The 15,400-nt window shown below is 46.4% G+C and overlaps 1 protein-coding gene across 2 annotated transcripts; it reads right to left on the bottom strand.

The window, feature by feature from the left end:
- Positions 1 to 392: 392 nt before the first annotated feature.
- Ginm1 (glycosylated integral membrane protein 1) lies at positions 393 to 15,180 on the bottom strand. Of its 2 annotated transcripts, none has more exons than XM_075949342.1 (8): positions 15,010 to 15,180; positions 10,169 to 10,228; positions 8,487 to 8,583; positions 7,057 to 7,208; positions 6,045 to 6,201; positions 4,774 to 4,907; positions 3,262 to 3,425; positions 393 to 1,059 (listed from the first exon to the last, which is right to left on the bottom strand). In XM_075949342.1, the coding sequence occupies exons 1-8, from the start codon at positions 15,121 to 15,123 to the stop codon at positions 948 to 950; spliced, it is 990 nt and encodes a 329-aa protein (XP_075805457.1). In that variant the 5' UTR covers positions 15,124 to 15,180; the 3' UTR covers positions 393 to 947. The 2 variants fall into 2 exon arrangements, with proteins under 2 accessions (XP_075805457.1, XP_075805464.1); XM_075949349.1 differs by having other exon boundaries at positions 801 to 1,059; positions 4,774 to 4,904.
- Positions 15,181 to 15,400: the final 220 nt, after the last annotated feature.

Here is a 15,400-nt window from a genome sequence, read left to right as displayed (position 1 = left end):
GGAAGAGCAGGCAAAGCTCTTAACCACTGAGCCATCTCTCCAGCCGCCATGGCTACATTCTTAATTCCATGAAGATGACAGCTTCTTTGAAAGAGCTGAACTTCACTTTCAGTCATGTATAGTGAGTGATGCTCACTTAGGTAAACTTAACCCAAACCGCTATACTTTTATCCTATTAGATGAGGAAGGGGGCTGGAGGGAGAGCCTTGTGGTTAAAATGCTTCCTGCTCTTGCATACCACCCAAGTTTGGTTCCCAGTCCCACGTCAGGTAGCTCACAGCCATTCTCACTCCAGCTGCAGGGGATCCAATGCCCTCTTTTGGTCTCAGCAGGCATTTGTACTCATGTGCACATAGCCCCCCCCCCCATGCACATAATTAAAAATAAAGCAATTCTTTTAAAAAAGAAAGTTTATTTTAGAGTGAGAACATGTCACTACTACTTCTAAATCCTGGTACAGTCAAGGTCAGCAGTTGGCATGGACACAGACCATAGTACACTTCAGTGATTTCATACTGAGTCGTGTGTGATATAAAGGCACATTGTACTGGTAAAAAAAAAAGTGTTAAATTCTTCAGCTTTTAAATTAGAATTTCATAAAGTGCTTCTTATAAAACCTTACAATAGTAATCAAATAGAGTTTCTGCAGCAAAGGCACCTGGAAGCTATTGGCACTTGGTGTCTGTCTCACCTTTTCTTCATTCTGGTTATTTTGAAGTCACATCTTTTCGACTTAAATTTCCCTTAATAATTCATCTTTGGAACAGCCAGCCTGTGTATGGAACGAGGTAAACTCTAACTTGGCATTGTAAAGGCCAAATTTCAGGCAGTCTTAGGAATTTGGCAATTTCTATGTATAAACTGATTAATGATTTAAGTAGAATGGTATTCAGATGGCAAGTCTGGAGTCAGCAGAGCAATTCCAAGTCCACGTTGAAGATGGTGTTTTAAATACACGTTTTATCTTGAAGTTTTTCTGCTGTTTTCTCGGAGCCCTCTGGATATAAGATGATAGGTGCCACTGTCATAACATTCATCTTATCCACCTGAAGAATGCCTCTGAAATACAAGATAAGTCGTTAGCGCCAGTGTCACCCAGCCAGGAGTTTGGTATACACAGCATCACGTGAAGGGTACAGTCCACCTTCTCTCTCATGGTTTATACAGGTTGTACAAATGCTTTAACCACACATGCTGAGAGACTAGAAGGGAACAGAGATCACTGCCTGGTCCTGCAGGAAGGAGAGCACAGTCTTCAGGGCAAGAGCTGTCACCACCCTTGACAGGTAGTTGTAGGTTTTCATATCAAACCAAATGTCTCCCATTAAGCCAGCAGCCACGGTCATCTTTTTTTTTTTTTTTTTTTTTTTTTTTTGGTTTTTCGAGACAGGGTTTCTCTGTGCCTTTGGAGCCTGTCCTGGAACTAGCTCTGTAGACCAGGCTGGTCTCGAACTCACAGAGATCTGCCTGCCTCTGCCTCCCAAGTGCTGGGATTAAAGGCGTGCGCCACCATCGCCCGGCTCACGGTCATCTTAAAATCCCAAGCTGACTGGCCATGAGCTGGTCAGACTACTGCTCTAAGTTACTCCGTGGTGTACAACGGCAGTTTCCAAGCTGCATGTGCCATCTTATTGTGTGACGCAGTCTGCTGATAAACAATGACTCTGTCTTGCTCTACAACTCAGTCACCACCAGCTGCTGAGCACATGAATAGGCTGATGATTGAAATAAGTTACTGGCTCCTAACTTAGCGAAGGAGAGGCATAAGGGCCAGGCCAGGGAAGTTACCAAGCACACCAGACGCATGGATGATGCAGTCCCCTCACCTGTGTCATGTGTAAGCCAGATGTGGCACACACCTAGAATCCCCGTACTCAGGAGGCACAGACTGGAAGGTCATTCATGAATTCAAAGCCAGCCTAGTCTACATATGGAGACCCATCTAAAATATCCAAACTGAACAACAAAAAGCAGGTACTCAAGACCGGAGTCACCCATCAACTAAGCAGTCACCAGGCCATCAGGAGGAACCGGTAATTAATGTTCCTAAACCTATTCCTGCTCGACAAGACTGACTGGAACTGCCTGCCATTCACAGGACCATTGTGCCTGGAGCCAGCCCTGTGCTTTGCAAGCCCAGCCAGTGTCTGAACAGCTAATAGACTGCTAATATCTAATAGTGGGCAGCGACTGCATCTCTACAGGCTGTCTGTCTTTGCCCTCAGAATTCTGTGGCCACTTTAAACCCTTTCTTGGTCATTCAGCAGCGTAACTTCCTGACCTGTAATGTGAGCACTGAGAGGAGTAATGAAGAGTGGAGTGAAATGAAAGAACCTGTTTGCCGATGGCCACAAGTAGCCAGTGAAATCGGACACTCAGGCTTGCTGGCACACATCTGTAATGCCAGCACTTGGGAGGTAGAGGTAGGAGGATCAGGAGTCCAAAGCCATCCTCAGCTACATGGCCATACAAGCGGCAAAAGACATTTCTCTGTATAACCCTGGCTGTCCTGGAACTCACTTTGTAGACTAGGCTGGCTTCAAACTTAAAGAGATCTGCCTGTCTTCCTCCTGAGTGCTGGTGTGTGCTACTACTCCCTGACTATAACTTACTTTTTTTTTTAAATTTAGATAACTTTTTTAAAAATTTATTTTACATACTAATCATTCTTCTCTCCCTCCTGTCCTCCCGTCCCCTCCTCTTTCCCATCCACCTCCCTCTCCATCTACTCCTCCCTCTCCATTCAGAAAGGGACAGGCCTATAATGGGCTTGCACAAAGCATGGCGCATCAAGTTGAGGCAGGACCGAGCTCTTCCTCTTATGTTAAGATGGGGCCAGGTAATTCAGCATGGGGGCCAGGCTACCAAAAGCCCGCTAAGCTCCAGGGAGAGGACCTGCTCTCACTGTTAGAAGTCTTACTAAGAGACCAAGTTACACCAACGCCACACACTTGCAGAGGGCCTAGGTCGGTCCCATGCAAGCTCACTGACTGTTGGTCCAGCATCCATGAGCTCCAGCTAGCTCAGGTTTGCTGTCTGTGGGTTCCCCCATCACGACCCCCCTGGATAGTAGAATCCATCCTCCCTTTCTTCAGAAGGCTCTTAGAGCGCAGCACAGGGCCTGCCCGTGTCCTTCAGTTACTGGATAGAGTGTCTCGGATGGCAATTAGGGCAGTCACCAATCTGATCGCAGCAGACAGCCATATAACTTACTTTCTAATAGTAAAGATTAATAATGTCTCAAACACATGAAGTACTTACTTGTTCTCACAAACTGGGAAAAGAACCTTTAACACGGCTATGACCCCCGCTGCTCCTAAAACTCCAACCAGCATGACGTTGAGAAACATGAAGAACACCGGGAACACACTGCCCCAGAACCGACAGAGTGCTTTCCTGAGCTTTTCCATCCACTGGCACATTACCTGGGAAAAGAGTTTTGATCAGAAAGGCCAGTACCATAAAGTAAAATTGAAAATTTCTATTTTCTTTTGAGATGGGGATCTCTCTATGTAGCCTGGCTGGCCTCAAACTCATAGAGGTCTACCTGCCTCTATCTCCCAAATGCTGGGATTAAAGGTGTGTGCCACCATGCCCGGTAAAATTTCTTAGTGTTTTGGGTTTGAGTGACAGAAACAACCTTTGTCTTGATTATAATAGTGTTATGTGTGTGTCAAAGCCAACTCAAAAAATAAAATAAGAAAGAAACCTGTTTTGGGATAAATAATGCAAAAATGAGTGCTTTTCCTTAGTTCCACAGTGATGGGATGGGGTGACTGAGGGACATACATAAATAACGTGACAAAAAACTTTATTTTAAAATGTACCCAAAGAAAATCTTCTACAATCTTAAAAATTATGTTCCCAAGACACATGTGCAAAATTGTTTATCCCGCTGTCTAGCTACAAATCAAGGGAGTATGAGTGCTGGCGGACTAGTGAGAACTATCCCCTGTTGCGGGAAGAAGACAAGGAGAGGAAGAAACAAACACCACAGCTTTTAGAACGGGGAAGGTCCACGGCTCTAGAGATGTTTCAGGAACCAAATATGGCACTGATCACCTGGGCTGTGAAGACAGTCTGCTCTGAGGCTGACCTGCTGGGAGGTAGGGGATAGAGGTGCCACAGTGCACACTACCCACTTAGTCAAGACTCCCGCAACCTAAATCAGCAATCTGACCTTCAGTGAGAATTACCTGCACAGACCTTTGAGAGCAGAACTGTGTCTACAGATGGTGTATACAAGGTGAGGGCTGAGTGGAGATTCGAGAACGAGCTGTGGAACTGAAGACTACCAACCTCATGAAACCCAAGCCTTGATAATCATGATCTGACTCTCATTAAATGAGCTTTATAGAAGAAGAATGGAACACTTTGAATACCACATTAAGATAATGGCCAGCAAGGTAGCTCATGAGGAACTTGTGGCCAAGCGTCATGACCTGAGTGTCCCTGGGGCCAGCTCCTGAAAGCTGTCCTCCGGCAGGCACCCCACAATAAATGAGTGAGTCAGGTGCGGTGACCTGCACCTCTAGTTCCAGCTCTGAGGAGACGGGGACAGGAAGATCCTTGTGAGTCTGAGCTCAGCCTAGGCTATAAACTCAACAAGCAAAACAAACGAAACAAAACTATAATGTACCCATCATTAATAATGATCCAATGTTTTAATCTTTATGGTTTCATCTTAATTTTAAGGACACATTTATCTTCCTCACTATAAACATAACTGCTTATAGCAAAACAACATCAAGATAACACCAATGTTAGATTTACCTTGTATGAAGATGGAGGCTCTGCTCTGAGAGGTGTCTCGGGCAATTTGCCAGGTAATGCATTTCCCTCTACGGTGGTCTCCACATTCCCGACGAGGTAATGGCTGGTGGTCTGCAATGAACTAATGCTTTCTACTGAAGAGGGAGAACAAAGTCATCAAAATGCTAGCAGCGTGCTGGCGTCTTCTCCAAGCCTGAACAGAGCACACCAGTGACATTTGTGACTACTGTCCTAACATATACCATTAAAGAACAAGAATTTTATTTTCTTATTTAACACCAGAAGAAGAAAGGTATGCAGACCACTGTAAGGGGCTACAGAACTTATGGTCTTGTCACACAGAAAAGCCGCATTTTCAGTTCTGCTGGGCATGGAGCTCACCCTTGTAATCCAAGCACTTGTGAAGCAGGAGCAGCACAAATTCAAGGTTACCCTGGTCTACCTATCACATTACAGAACAGGCTGGGCTATGGTAAGACCCTGTCGAAAGAAAGGAAGGAAATCAGACGGGAGGGATGGATGGATGGAGGGAGGCAAGGAAGGAAGGAAAAAGAAAGGAAAGAAAGAAAGGAAAGAAAGAAAGAAAGAAAGAAAGAAAGAAAGAAAGAAAGAAAGAAAGAAAGAGAAAAGGGAATATAATCAAATGTAAAAGTTCTACCAGGTGTAGTGGTCTACAGAGTGAGTTCCAGGATAGCCAGAGCTATAGAGAAACCCTATCTTCAAAAAACAAAACAACAAAATAAAAATGTAAAAGTTCTGCTTTGGTCTCACTCTTAGAGTAGCTTTTAAAGAAACCCATTTCTGAATATATTAAATAAGTAAAGATATATAGCAGCATTTGTATGTAATGACAAAAATGTTTAGGAGCATATAGAGACCAGAGGGCTGGCCCTGGTTAGAAGTCCAGCTGCTCTTCCAGAAGACCCGAGTTCAGTTCCCACTATCCACCTTGTGACTCCAGCTCCAGGGATCTGACTCTTTTTTGGCCTCTGGAGGTGTACACACACACACACACACGCATGCACGCACACATGACATACACACACACATAAATAAAAATCTTTTAAGTACATAAGGCAAGCTTGGGTGTGGTGCATGGCTTTAATACCAGCACTCAGGAAGCAGAAACAGAGGCAGGTGAATCTCTGAGTTTGAGTTCCAAGACAGCAAGGGTTACAAGGGAAAATCCTGTCTTGGAAAAAACAAAACAAAAAAAGCATATGAGGCAAAATAATTTCATTAATATTTTAAATAATGGTCTTTTAAATTACCTTCTTTGGAAAAGTTGGGAAGGGTAAGTAAAATGTCACTGTCTTGGGAAAGAGAATAAAGCATGCTTTCTTCCAAAGGAAGGGAAAAGTTTGAATGTCTGAGTATTCTCTGGTTCTTAACTAAAATGTCAATTTCAGTAACATCCTTTTGTTGAGCCTATGAAAGAAAAAAATACATACCTTTTACTTTAAATAATGCCCTAGAGTTTAAAAGTGAACTTTCCTCCTTGATCTATGCCCCCACGCCCACTGTGAGGCGTTTACACCTGCAAGGCCACTTCATTCACACCACTGAGGAAACAGCAGCAGAACTATGAACCAATCAAGGCCCTTCTCTTTCTGTTTGCTGATGCTCATCACATTTTAAATGATATAAAGGTATATGAATGTGAGATCTCTTTAAAAATGTAAAAATAACAAAAATCCTAAATATGGTTAAAACCAGACAATTCTAAAGTACTGTGGTAGCTTAAATGAGAATGGCCCCCACAGGCTCATTTGTCTTAATGATTGGTCCCCAGTTAGTGGAACTGTTTGGGAAGGATTAGGAACTGTGACCTTGTTGGAAGAGGTGTGCCCTGGGGGTGAGCTCTGAGGCCCAGTCTCAGTCTGTCTCTCCTCTCTGCCCTCTCTTCCCTCTTTCCTCCTCCTCCTCCTCCTCCTCCTCTTCCTCCTCCTCCTCATTCTCCTTTTCCTTTTCTTCTTCTGCTCCCCTTCCCCCTCTTTCTCTGCCTGAGGATCAAGATACAGCTCAGCTCTCAACTACTTCTTTAACACCATGTCTGTCTGCCTATTGCCACACTCCCCATCATGATGATCATGGACTAACTAACTAACCCTCTGAAACTGTAAGCAAGCCCCAATTAAATGTTTTCTTCTTGGTCATGGTAACAGTATCTTCACAGCAATAGAAAAGTAACTAAGAGAGGAACCATCTTCACTGAGTCAGAAACAAAACACCACCCGCACACACAGCACGATTCACCCCCAGTTAACAAGCACAGTGTCTCACTTGTCTTCCATCAATCTCTACCACCTCTTCTTGAATAACAATTAGCTGTGAACTGGAGCCAGATGTCATGGGCCACTCATGAACTAAGATCCTTACAGTGACAATTCCAAAGTATTCTTTCTCCTCCAAATTTTCCAGATTTTCACTCTTCACTATTAAGAGGGGGAAAAAAAAAAAGCAGATTTTAGAAAAAAAAAACTGCCATTGAAGCTCTTATTGTAGTTGGTGATTTCTATGACATTTACTTGGAACAAGACAGCAACAAACACATTTTATTGGTTTCCTTCAGTCTCAGGTTTATGAAAGCAGAGATGAGCTGGCAAGTCCTTCCAGCGGCTCGCACTCATTAGACAAGGAAATGCTTTCTGATCTGCAGAATGTGCCAGGCGTGCTACAGGGGCAGGCAGTACCTCTGCTTTGGTTTTGTATGGCTGCCAGCGGAGAGTGACACAGCCACAAGACAGTCGGTCCCACGGGCACAAAATATGCAGTTATGTATTCACCTGCAAGATCCAGCCTGAGAGAAGAGCCAACGTGCAAGCTGTGTGGCTTTACTTTTGACATTCCTTTTTTTCTTTTTCCTTTCCTTTTTTTTTTTTTTTTGAATGTTCTCTATCCTTTGCACCCAGTAGGTGAATTCACAGCTGGAGAGGATGGGAGTAGGGATAGGATGATCCCTCCGTCATGCCGATGGAGAAGATGTGACCATATCTCATTGCATACAAGTATGAATAGATTAACAATAACAAAAGCCCCGACAGTGACCTCTCACCGCAGTAGCCAGATTTCAAGGAGTGCCCTCAATGATGCCTGCTGCCAGGCACGGACACCCTTGCTTAACCCCTACCTCTGTACCAGCTGGACCTAGTCACTGCTCCTCACAAGCCACAGAACACCAGTGACACCTCCCATATTCTTTATTTTATTCAAATTAAATGGTATATCCCAACATAATATTGTCTGACTCCTTAAACAACAAATCCTTAAAGTTTAAAAAGACAAACGGGGACTAAAGGGATAGCTTAGCAGTTAAGAGCACTTGCTGCTCTTGCTGAGGATCTGGGATCAGTTCTCAGAGCCCACAAGGCAGCTCACAACTGCCTACTACTTCAGTTCCAGGAGCTCCAACATTTTCTTCGGCCTTCCTTGGGCACCAGGCACACAAGTGGTACACAGATGTACACACAGATAAGACATCATACACATAAAAATAAATGAATCATAAAAAGAAAAACATTCTGTTGACAGACGATGAAAAGAAATAAAGTAGGAGCTATACACACATTCATTCATGCGTGCACACAAAATAAAAATGCCTTAGTTACTATTACAGAAGTAATCTATCACATTAAAGTGGAACTTTATCACATCCAGCACTAAGTTAGTATTATTAAATCAGAGCAACGTTGCCAACAATTAGTAGTACTCACCTATCAAAGTCTGACAGTGCATCCGGGTTACACCACTACTTACAGGCAAATCATTTACATACACCTGTCCATTCTCATAGGTTATGTTAAGAACAACCTTAAAATCAAACAGCATATACATTAATCCAATGGTTTATAAATGCCAATAATCTCTTCATGTTAAACTACATTATCCAACTATGTATATGGTAGGTATTACAGATTAGATGTGTTGGAGGCTGAGTATCTTGGTGTGGTGATGTTCCGGTGGGGACCTCTAAGGTACAACCCTTAGTGGCAGATGTGGAATCCCTGGGGCAGTATCTTCACAGGACCTGTGGGACCCCAGGCCCTCTCCTATTTGGTGTGTGGTAATGTAAACTTTTATTCTCAAATGAGCTCCTGTCTCTGTGGTACCATCTGCCATGAGAGCAGAGACAAACCAATGCCAGCAATATGCCTTTGAACCTCTGTGACTAAGTTAAACAAGAAAAGCCTTTTGGGTTTTGTTTAGGGCTTTTGTTTCGTTTGGCTTGCTTTTTTTAAAAAAAAATATTTATTATGTATACAATGTTCTGTCTGTGTGTCTGCCTGTAGGCCAGAAGAGGGCGCCAGATCTCATTACAGATGGTTGTGAGCCACCATGTGGTTGCTGGGAATTGAACTCAGGACCTTTGGAAGAGCAGGCAATGCTCTTAACCTCTGAGCCATCTCTCCAGCCCTTGGCTTACTTTTTAAAATTTATTTATTTTTGTTTTATTTGTATGGATGTTTTTTCTGCATGTATCTTGGTGTACCATGTGTGTGCAGTGCCTAAGAAGCAAAGAGGGTACTGGGACCCCTGGATCTACAGTTACATGTTGAATGTTTGGCTGACCCAAGGCTTTCCCTGAGACCCTGATATATGGAGAAGGAACAATGCTCCTTCTCTAAATTGCGAGTATGCTTGGCAGAGCCAGTAATGGCCCAGGGTCAGGTCCTTGGAAGAGATGTGGCTTCCAATCCTGAGAACCCCACCCTTCCTACCCTAAGGGGCTGCAGTTATCAGTCCCAGGCCCACCTTCCGACACCCATGAAATATCCTGTGTTCCCTTGTGCGCCATTGCTTGGTTAGCTTCCTGCTAACTTCTTCCCAAGGATTTTTACTGACACTGTCCCGTTTCTCTCCTAAAAACCACATACATGATACTGTACTTCTTAATAAGCTTGCCTAGCATAAGATATAGTTTATGCAAGACCTCCTGACCCCAACTTATCTCTTCTTTATCTTCTCTCCTCCTTAGGACCCTGTTGTCAGCTGCCATGTGGGTGTGCTGGGAATCAAACATGGATCCTCTGCAAGAGCAGCCAGTGCTCTTAATAAACAAGCCATCTTTCCAGCCCTTGGGTTTTGGTTTAAGACAGTCTCACTATTTAAGAAGGCCGCGCTGACTTATAACTTGAGGCAAGTCTTCTGCTTCAGCCTCCAGAGTACTGGGGTTACAGGCATGAGCTGCTGTTCCCAGCCTCATTAGAGAAGCAGGTAACCAGGTCAGTTACAGTCTGGCTATTTAACTAGTTATGTCTAGTTATAGACATAGCTATTCCTTTAGAAAGTAGCTTGCCTCAGCCATTTCACTGTGATAACAGAAAATGTTCTAATACAATCAGTAAAAATTCCTGGCTAAACGTTACACTAAAAATATAGTCAAAAGGAGACAAACCTGTTCTTTAGATACCTCCCCATTGTCTCTCAGGGTAGTTACATTAATTCTGATGCCATCCTGCAAAACAAATGTATAGGTTGTGTAGATACACATTTATAAGCGGAAAACAACCCAGTTCTTTAAAAATTTTATTTGCTATTATGGTATGTGTACACGTGAGTGCAGGGGCACATGCCAAGCTGCACGTGTGTACACGTGAGTGCAGGGGCACATGCCAAGCTGCACGTGTGTACACGTGAGTGCAGGCACACATGCCAAGCTGCACGTGTGTACACGTGAGTGCAGGCGTACATGCCAAGGTGCACGTGTGTACACGTGAGTGCAGGCGTACATGCCAAGCTGCACGTGTGTACACGTGAGTGCAGGCGTACATGCCAAGGTGCACGTGTGTACACGTGAGTGCAGGCGTACATGCCAAGCTGCACGTGTGTACACGTGAGTGCAGGCGTACATACCAAGGTGCACGTGTGTACACGTGAGTGCAGGCACACATGCCAAGGTGCACATGTGTACACGTGAGTGCAGGCACACATGCCAAGGTGCACGTGTGTACACGTGAGTGCAGGCACACATGCCAAGGTGCACGTGTGTACACGCGAGTGCAGGCATACATGCCAAGGTGCACGTGTGTACACGCGAGTGCAGGCATACATGCCAAGGTGCACGTGTGTACACGTGAGTGCAGGCGTACATACCAAGCTGCACGTGTGTACACGTGAGTGCAGGCGTACATGCCAAGCTGCACGTGTGTACACGTGAGTGCAGGCACACATGCCAAGCTGCACGTGTGTACACGTGAGTGCAGGCGTACATGCCAAGGTGCACGTGTGTACACGTGAGTGCAGGCACACATGCCAAGGTGCACGTGTGTACACGTGAGTGCAGGCACACATGCCAAGGTGCACGTGTGTACACGTGAGTGCAGGCGCACATGCCAAGGTGCACGTGTGTACACGTGAGTGCAGGCGCACATGCCAAGGTGCACGTGTGTACACGTGAGTGCAGGGGTACATGCCAAGGTGCACGTGTGTACACGTGAGTGCAGGCACACATGCCAAGGTGCACATGTGTACACGTGAGTGCAGGCACACATGCCAAGGTGCACGTGTGTACACGTGCGTGCAGGCGCACATGCCAAGGTGCACGTGTGTACACGTGAGTGCAGGCGTACATGCCAAGGTGCACGTGTGTACACGTGAGTGCAGGCACACATGCCAAGGTGCACGTGTGTACACGTGAGTGCAGGCACACATGCCAAGGTGCACGTGTGTACACGTGAGTGCAGGCACACATGCCAAGCTGCACGTGTGTACACGTGAGTGCAGGGGTACATGCCAAGGTGCACATGTGTACACGTGAGTGCAGGCACACATGCCAAGGTGCACATGTGTACACGTGAGTGCAGGCGTACATGCCAAGGTGCACATGTGTACACGTGAGTGTAGGGGTACATGCCAAGGTGCACGTGTGTACACGTGAGTGCAGGCACACATGCCAAGCTGCACGTGTGGAGGTCAGAGGACAATTTTTGGGGGTCGTTCTCTCCTTCCACATTTGGATTCTGGGATCAAACTCAAGTGGGCCAGGCTTTGCAGCAAATGCTTTTACTTGCTGAACCATTTATCTAGAGAATAACCAGTCCTTTTTCCATTGTTTCTGTTACTATTACTTTAAAATTTATTTTTATTACTTTTATTAGGGATGTGTGTGTGAATGTGCGCATGCGAGTGCAGGTGTCTCAGTTGTCTGAGGCGTGGGATCCCAGAGAGCTGGAGTTTACGTAGAGAATGTTCCTCGTGCCCACTACCCCACCCCACAGAGGAAATCCCTGTTCTGGTCTCTACTCATTTCCCACTTTTCTTTGCAGATTTACTAGCAGTGCTTTAGTAAACAATGCTCTGCTTAGCTTTATGTTTCTGAGCCTTATAGAAGCAGAGCCGTTTACCTGGAGCTAACTTCCTTCATTGAAGTCACTCACAAGTGCAGCAACAGTCACTTCCTTCCAAGGATATGTGAGGATCCTCAATTCACTTTTCCACTGCCCATGGATACCCAGTGGTTTCTTATCGAATCCACTCTGACCCTGCTTGGGCACAGCTCTTGGGTGTCTGCAGCAGGCACTCCTGCTGTCGCTCAAGGGCTGATCAACAGCCATCTCCCTAGATACTTATATTTACTGATGGCGTTTCTGTAGACAAGCACTACCGGCCACAGGGACCTGTTACTGTTAATAGAAAGCTTTTCTATTAGAACTGGGGATGTGGCCAATTGGTCTGGTTATGTCTGGGAGTGGGGACTGCGTTATGACAAGGCTTGGCAGTGAGTACCCTTTCCTGCTGAGCCATCTCACCACAGCACACTGCCCCCCAGCCCTTTGTGAGACAGGGCATGTAAGGGCATCTCCAGAGATTTAAGATTCATCCTGAATGTGTTGGGAGGACCAAATCACAAACTACTTAGGATTGAATATAAAGAGAAAAGGGAGAAACCCAGCTGAGTACCAGCTACCCTTTCTGCTTCCTGATGTAGATTTGCTCTACCAGGTGCTTCACGTTCCTCTTGCTGGGCCTTCACCCCTGCTTCCTGACTACAAGTGCGCTCTACCAGGAGCTTCACCCCTGCTTCCTGACTACAGGTGCGCTCTACCAGGTGCTTCACGCTCCTCTTGCTAGGACTTCACCCCTGCTTCCTGACTACAGGTGCACTCTACCAGGTGCTTCACGCTCCTCTTGCTAGGACTTCACCCCTGCTTCCTGACTACAGGTGCTCTCTACCAGGTGCTTCACGCTCCTCTTGCTGGGCCTTCACCCCTGCTTCCTGACTACAGGTACGCTCTATCAGGTGCTTCATGCTTCTCTTGCTGGACCTTCACCTATCAGGGAGGATCTGCTGAACAAAGGCCATTCTTCTTCTACGAGCCCAGAAAAAGCCTTTGAGAATCTTTTTAACAGCTCTGCTTTTCAAGAATACACACCACACTTAGTAACTTACTGAATTTATGTCTTACTGTTTTATTAGGAACATCATGGGTTATAAAAGACAAAAGACACAGATGTGTTTTGTTTTCTCCCAAAAAAAAAACCCAAGTTCAATTCTTTTTCTACAGATATGGAGGCATACCTCAATGGTGGAGCCTAAGAAACTTCACGGCCCTGGGCTCAGTCTCTAGCACAGGCACAAGCAAACACTTTTGAGTGTGGTGTGTCTGCACACAAGTGAATGTGTGCAAGCATACACCAAATTTTTTGAAATCTTTAGTGGTTTCACATGCGTGTACTCACACACATATATAATTTGTTGTGATGCTTTTGAATGCTTTCATTGTCAAAAGAGAATTGTACCTCTTACTTTCATCTGACCTTAAATTCAGATCCAAGTCACAGCTCTTCCTCTGAGAACTTAAAAAAAATTACCCTTTATTTTTATTATTTGTGCATGGGTGCTTTCCAAAAGTGAAGTGAAGACCTAGAAAGGGAGAGAGGAAACGGTGAAGTCACTAGGACCTAGTTCACAGTACTGCGGGCTTAACCCTGCAGGTAAGATACTTTTTTTCTGACTGCGTGGGTAGGTTCAGATGCTTCTTGGGTTCCTAAGTGACGAAGAAGAATCTTCAAAATTGTAAAAGAGAGGAAACAAGTCCGTATCTCCATAACTTTAAAATCCCAATATTTATTCTCGGTGCTTGTCCATTCCGCTGCTATTTTTACCCAGAAGCAGCTGTGGCTCATGTACAACTTCATATACAAGTGTGTTTTAGAGCAATATCCAGAATGTGTCCAAACCGACACTGTGGCATGTGTGTAATTTCTGTACCCAAAGGAGTTAAAGCATGGCTCTAAAGCTTTAAAAGTAAAATGAAGGGCTGGAGAGATGACTCAGGGGTTATAAAAGCACTTGTTACAAAACGCGATGACCATGGGGAACACAGACACCACAAGGTTGTCCTCTGACCTCCACTTCTGTGGCATACATCCCTGCTCCAACATCATACACACATAACAAGTAAAATTATACAAACAGAACATGGCATTTATCATGTCAGCCACTTCTGTATTTAGTGTGTTCCCACCGAAATAGTAAGGTATTCAATCTCCTAAGTTTCAGGTCATTTGGGGGAAAACTCGAATTTTATAATCTCCAAACTTCTTCCGTCTGTGCAAATGAAGAAGGCAAACGTGGCAACAAAGTAAAAACGGGCTGCCTCTGAATCTTGTAATGCCATGGTTCTCCGAGTCAGCCAGGTAGAGTCACCTGCAAGGCTTGTGACACCGAGCTATTGAATCCGGTTCCCCAGTGTTGCCGAAGCTCTCTGACCCATGACGCACCAACGACCCCTCAACTAATATCCAATAAAAAGCCACGCCGGGAAACGCGAGTTCTGCCTCTCCTGTCGCAGCCGGAGTAGCCCCGCGGCCGGGAAAGGCGCTCCCTCCTGATGGAGACAGAGCAGACACAGGTGGCCAGGAAAGCTGCTAACTGGGCATCACCAACGTCGCCAGGCCCAAGGGCTGGGCTCTAACCCAGGAAGCAGCCATTACCCAAACGCCCGAGGTCACTGGCGACCGCGCACTTTTGACAGCAAAGCCTGGCAGGACTGGCGACAGTTCGGTGGCTGGAGACGAGACCACACTCTCAAGGACGCCTGCGCGCCTTCCTCGCGCTCTCCTTCGGGCGGCCCACCCCGCCCGGCACCCCGGAGAGCCTCCCCTTCTCTCGGGGCGCCCAGACCCTATCCTGCCCGGCCCCAGCCCGTCCGCCTGCCGGGGGGAACAGCGTCGCAGCGACCGACCTCCCGAAGGTCCGCAGAGGAGCGGCCCGCTGCGCCCGCCCTGCCCTACCTTCGGGGCTGTGGACGGCGGCATAGGCACGCTGGTGGTCAGCCACCCCGCGGCAGGCAGCGCCACGAAAAGCAGCAGCCGGACGGGCAGTGGCGCCGATAGGGCGCCCTCCATCTTGGACAACACCGGCGGCGGGAGGTGAGGGCGTGGAGGCCCGGGAAGGGCGAGGCCGCGGGCGAGGGGCGGGGCCAGCAGGCGGGAGGGGCGGGGCTGCCGGGAGAGGCGGGGCGGACTCAGCGAGTAGGCTAGCTGAGCTGCTGAGGTTGCCTAAGACTTTGCCGGTCAAAAGCTGAGTGGAGTCTGGCACATCCTCTGCTTGATGCTGGGAAGTGCTTCCCACAGAACAAATGCAGTTCTTTTCGATGCCAGTCCTTTTGGAGAGGTGTTTTTG

Source organism: Microtus pennsylvanicus, chromosome 1, assembly GCF_037038515.1.
Source record: "Microtus pennsylvanicus isolate mMicPen1 chromosome 1, mMicPen1.hap1, whole genome shotgun sequence".
Classification (NCBI taxonomy): Eukaryota; Metazoa; Chordata; class Mammalia; order Rodentia; family Cricetidae; genus Microtus; species Microtus pennsylvanicus.
The sequence above is the reverse complement of the archived record's forward strand: the minus strand, read 5'-3'. Positions and strand labels throughout refer to the sequence as shown.

Coding starts and splice junctions, on each gene's coding strand:
- Ginm1 (XM_075949342.1), bottom strand. CDS start 15,123: ATGGAGGGCGCCCTATCGGCGCCACTGCCCGTCCGGCTGCTGCTTTTC. Junction 8,584..10,168: donor GGGAGGTATCTAAAGAACAG/GTTTGTCTCCTT, acceptor TTTGATTTTAAG/GTTGTTCTTAACATAACCTA. Junction 1,060..3,261: donor TTCCCAGTTTGTGAGAACAA/GTAAGTACTTCA, acceptor CTTGTATTTCAG/AGGCATTCTTCAGGTGGATA.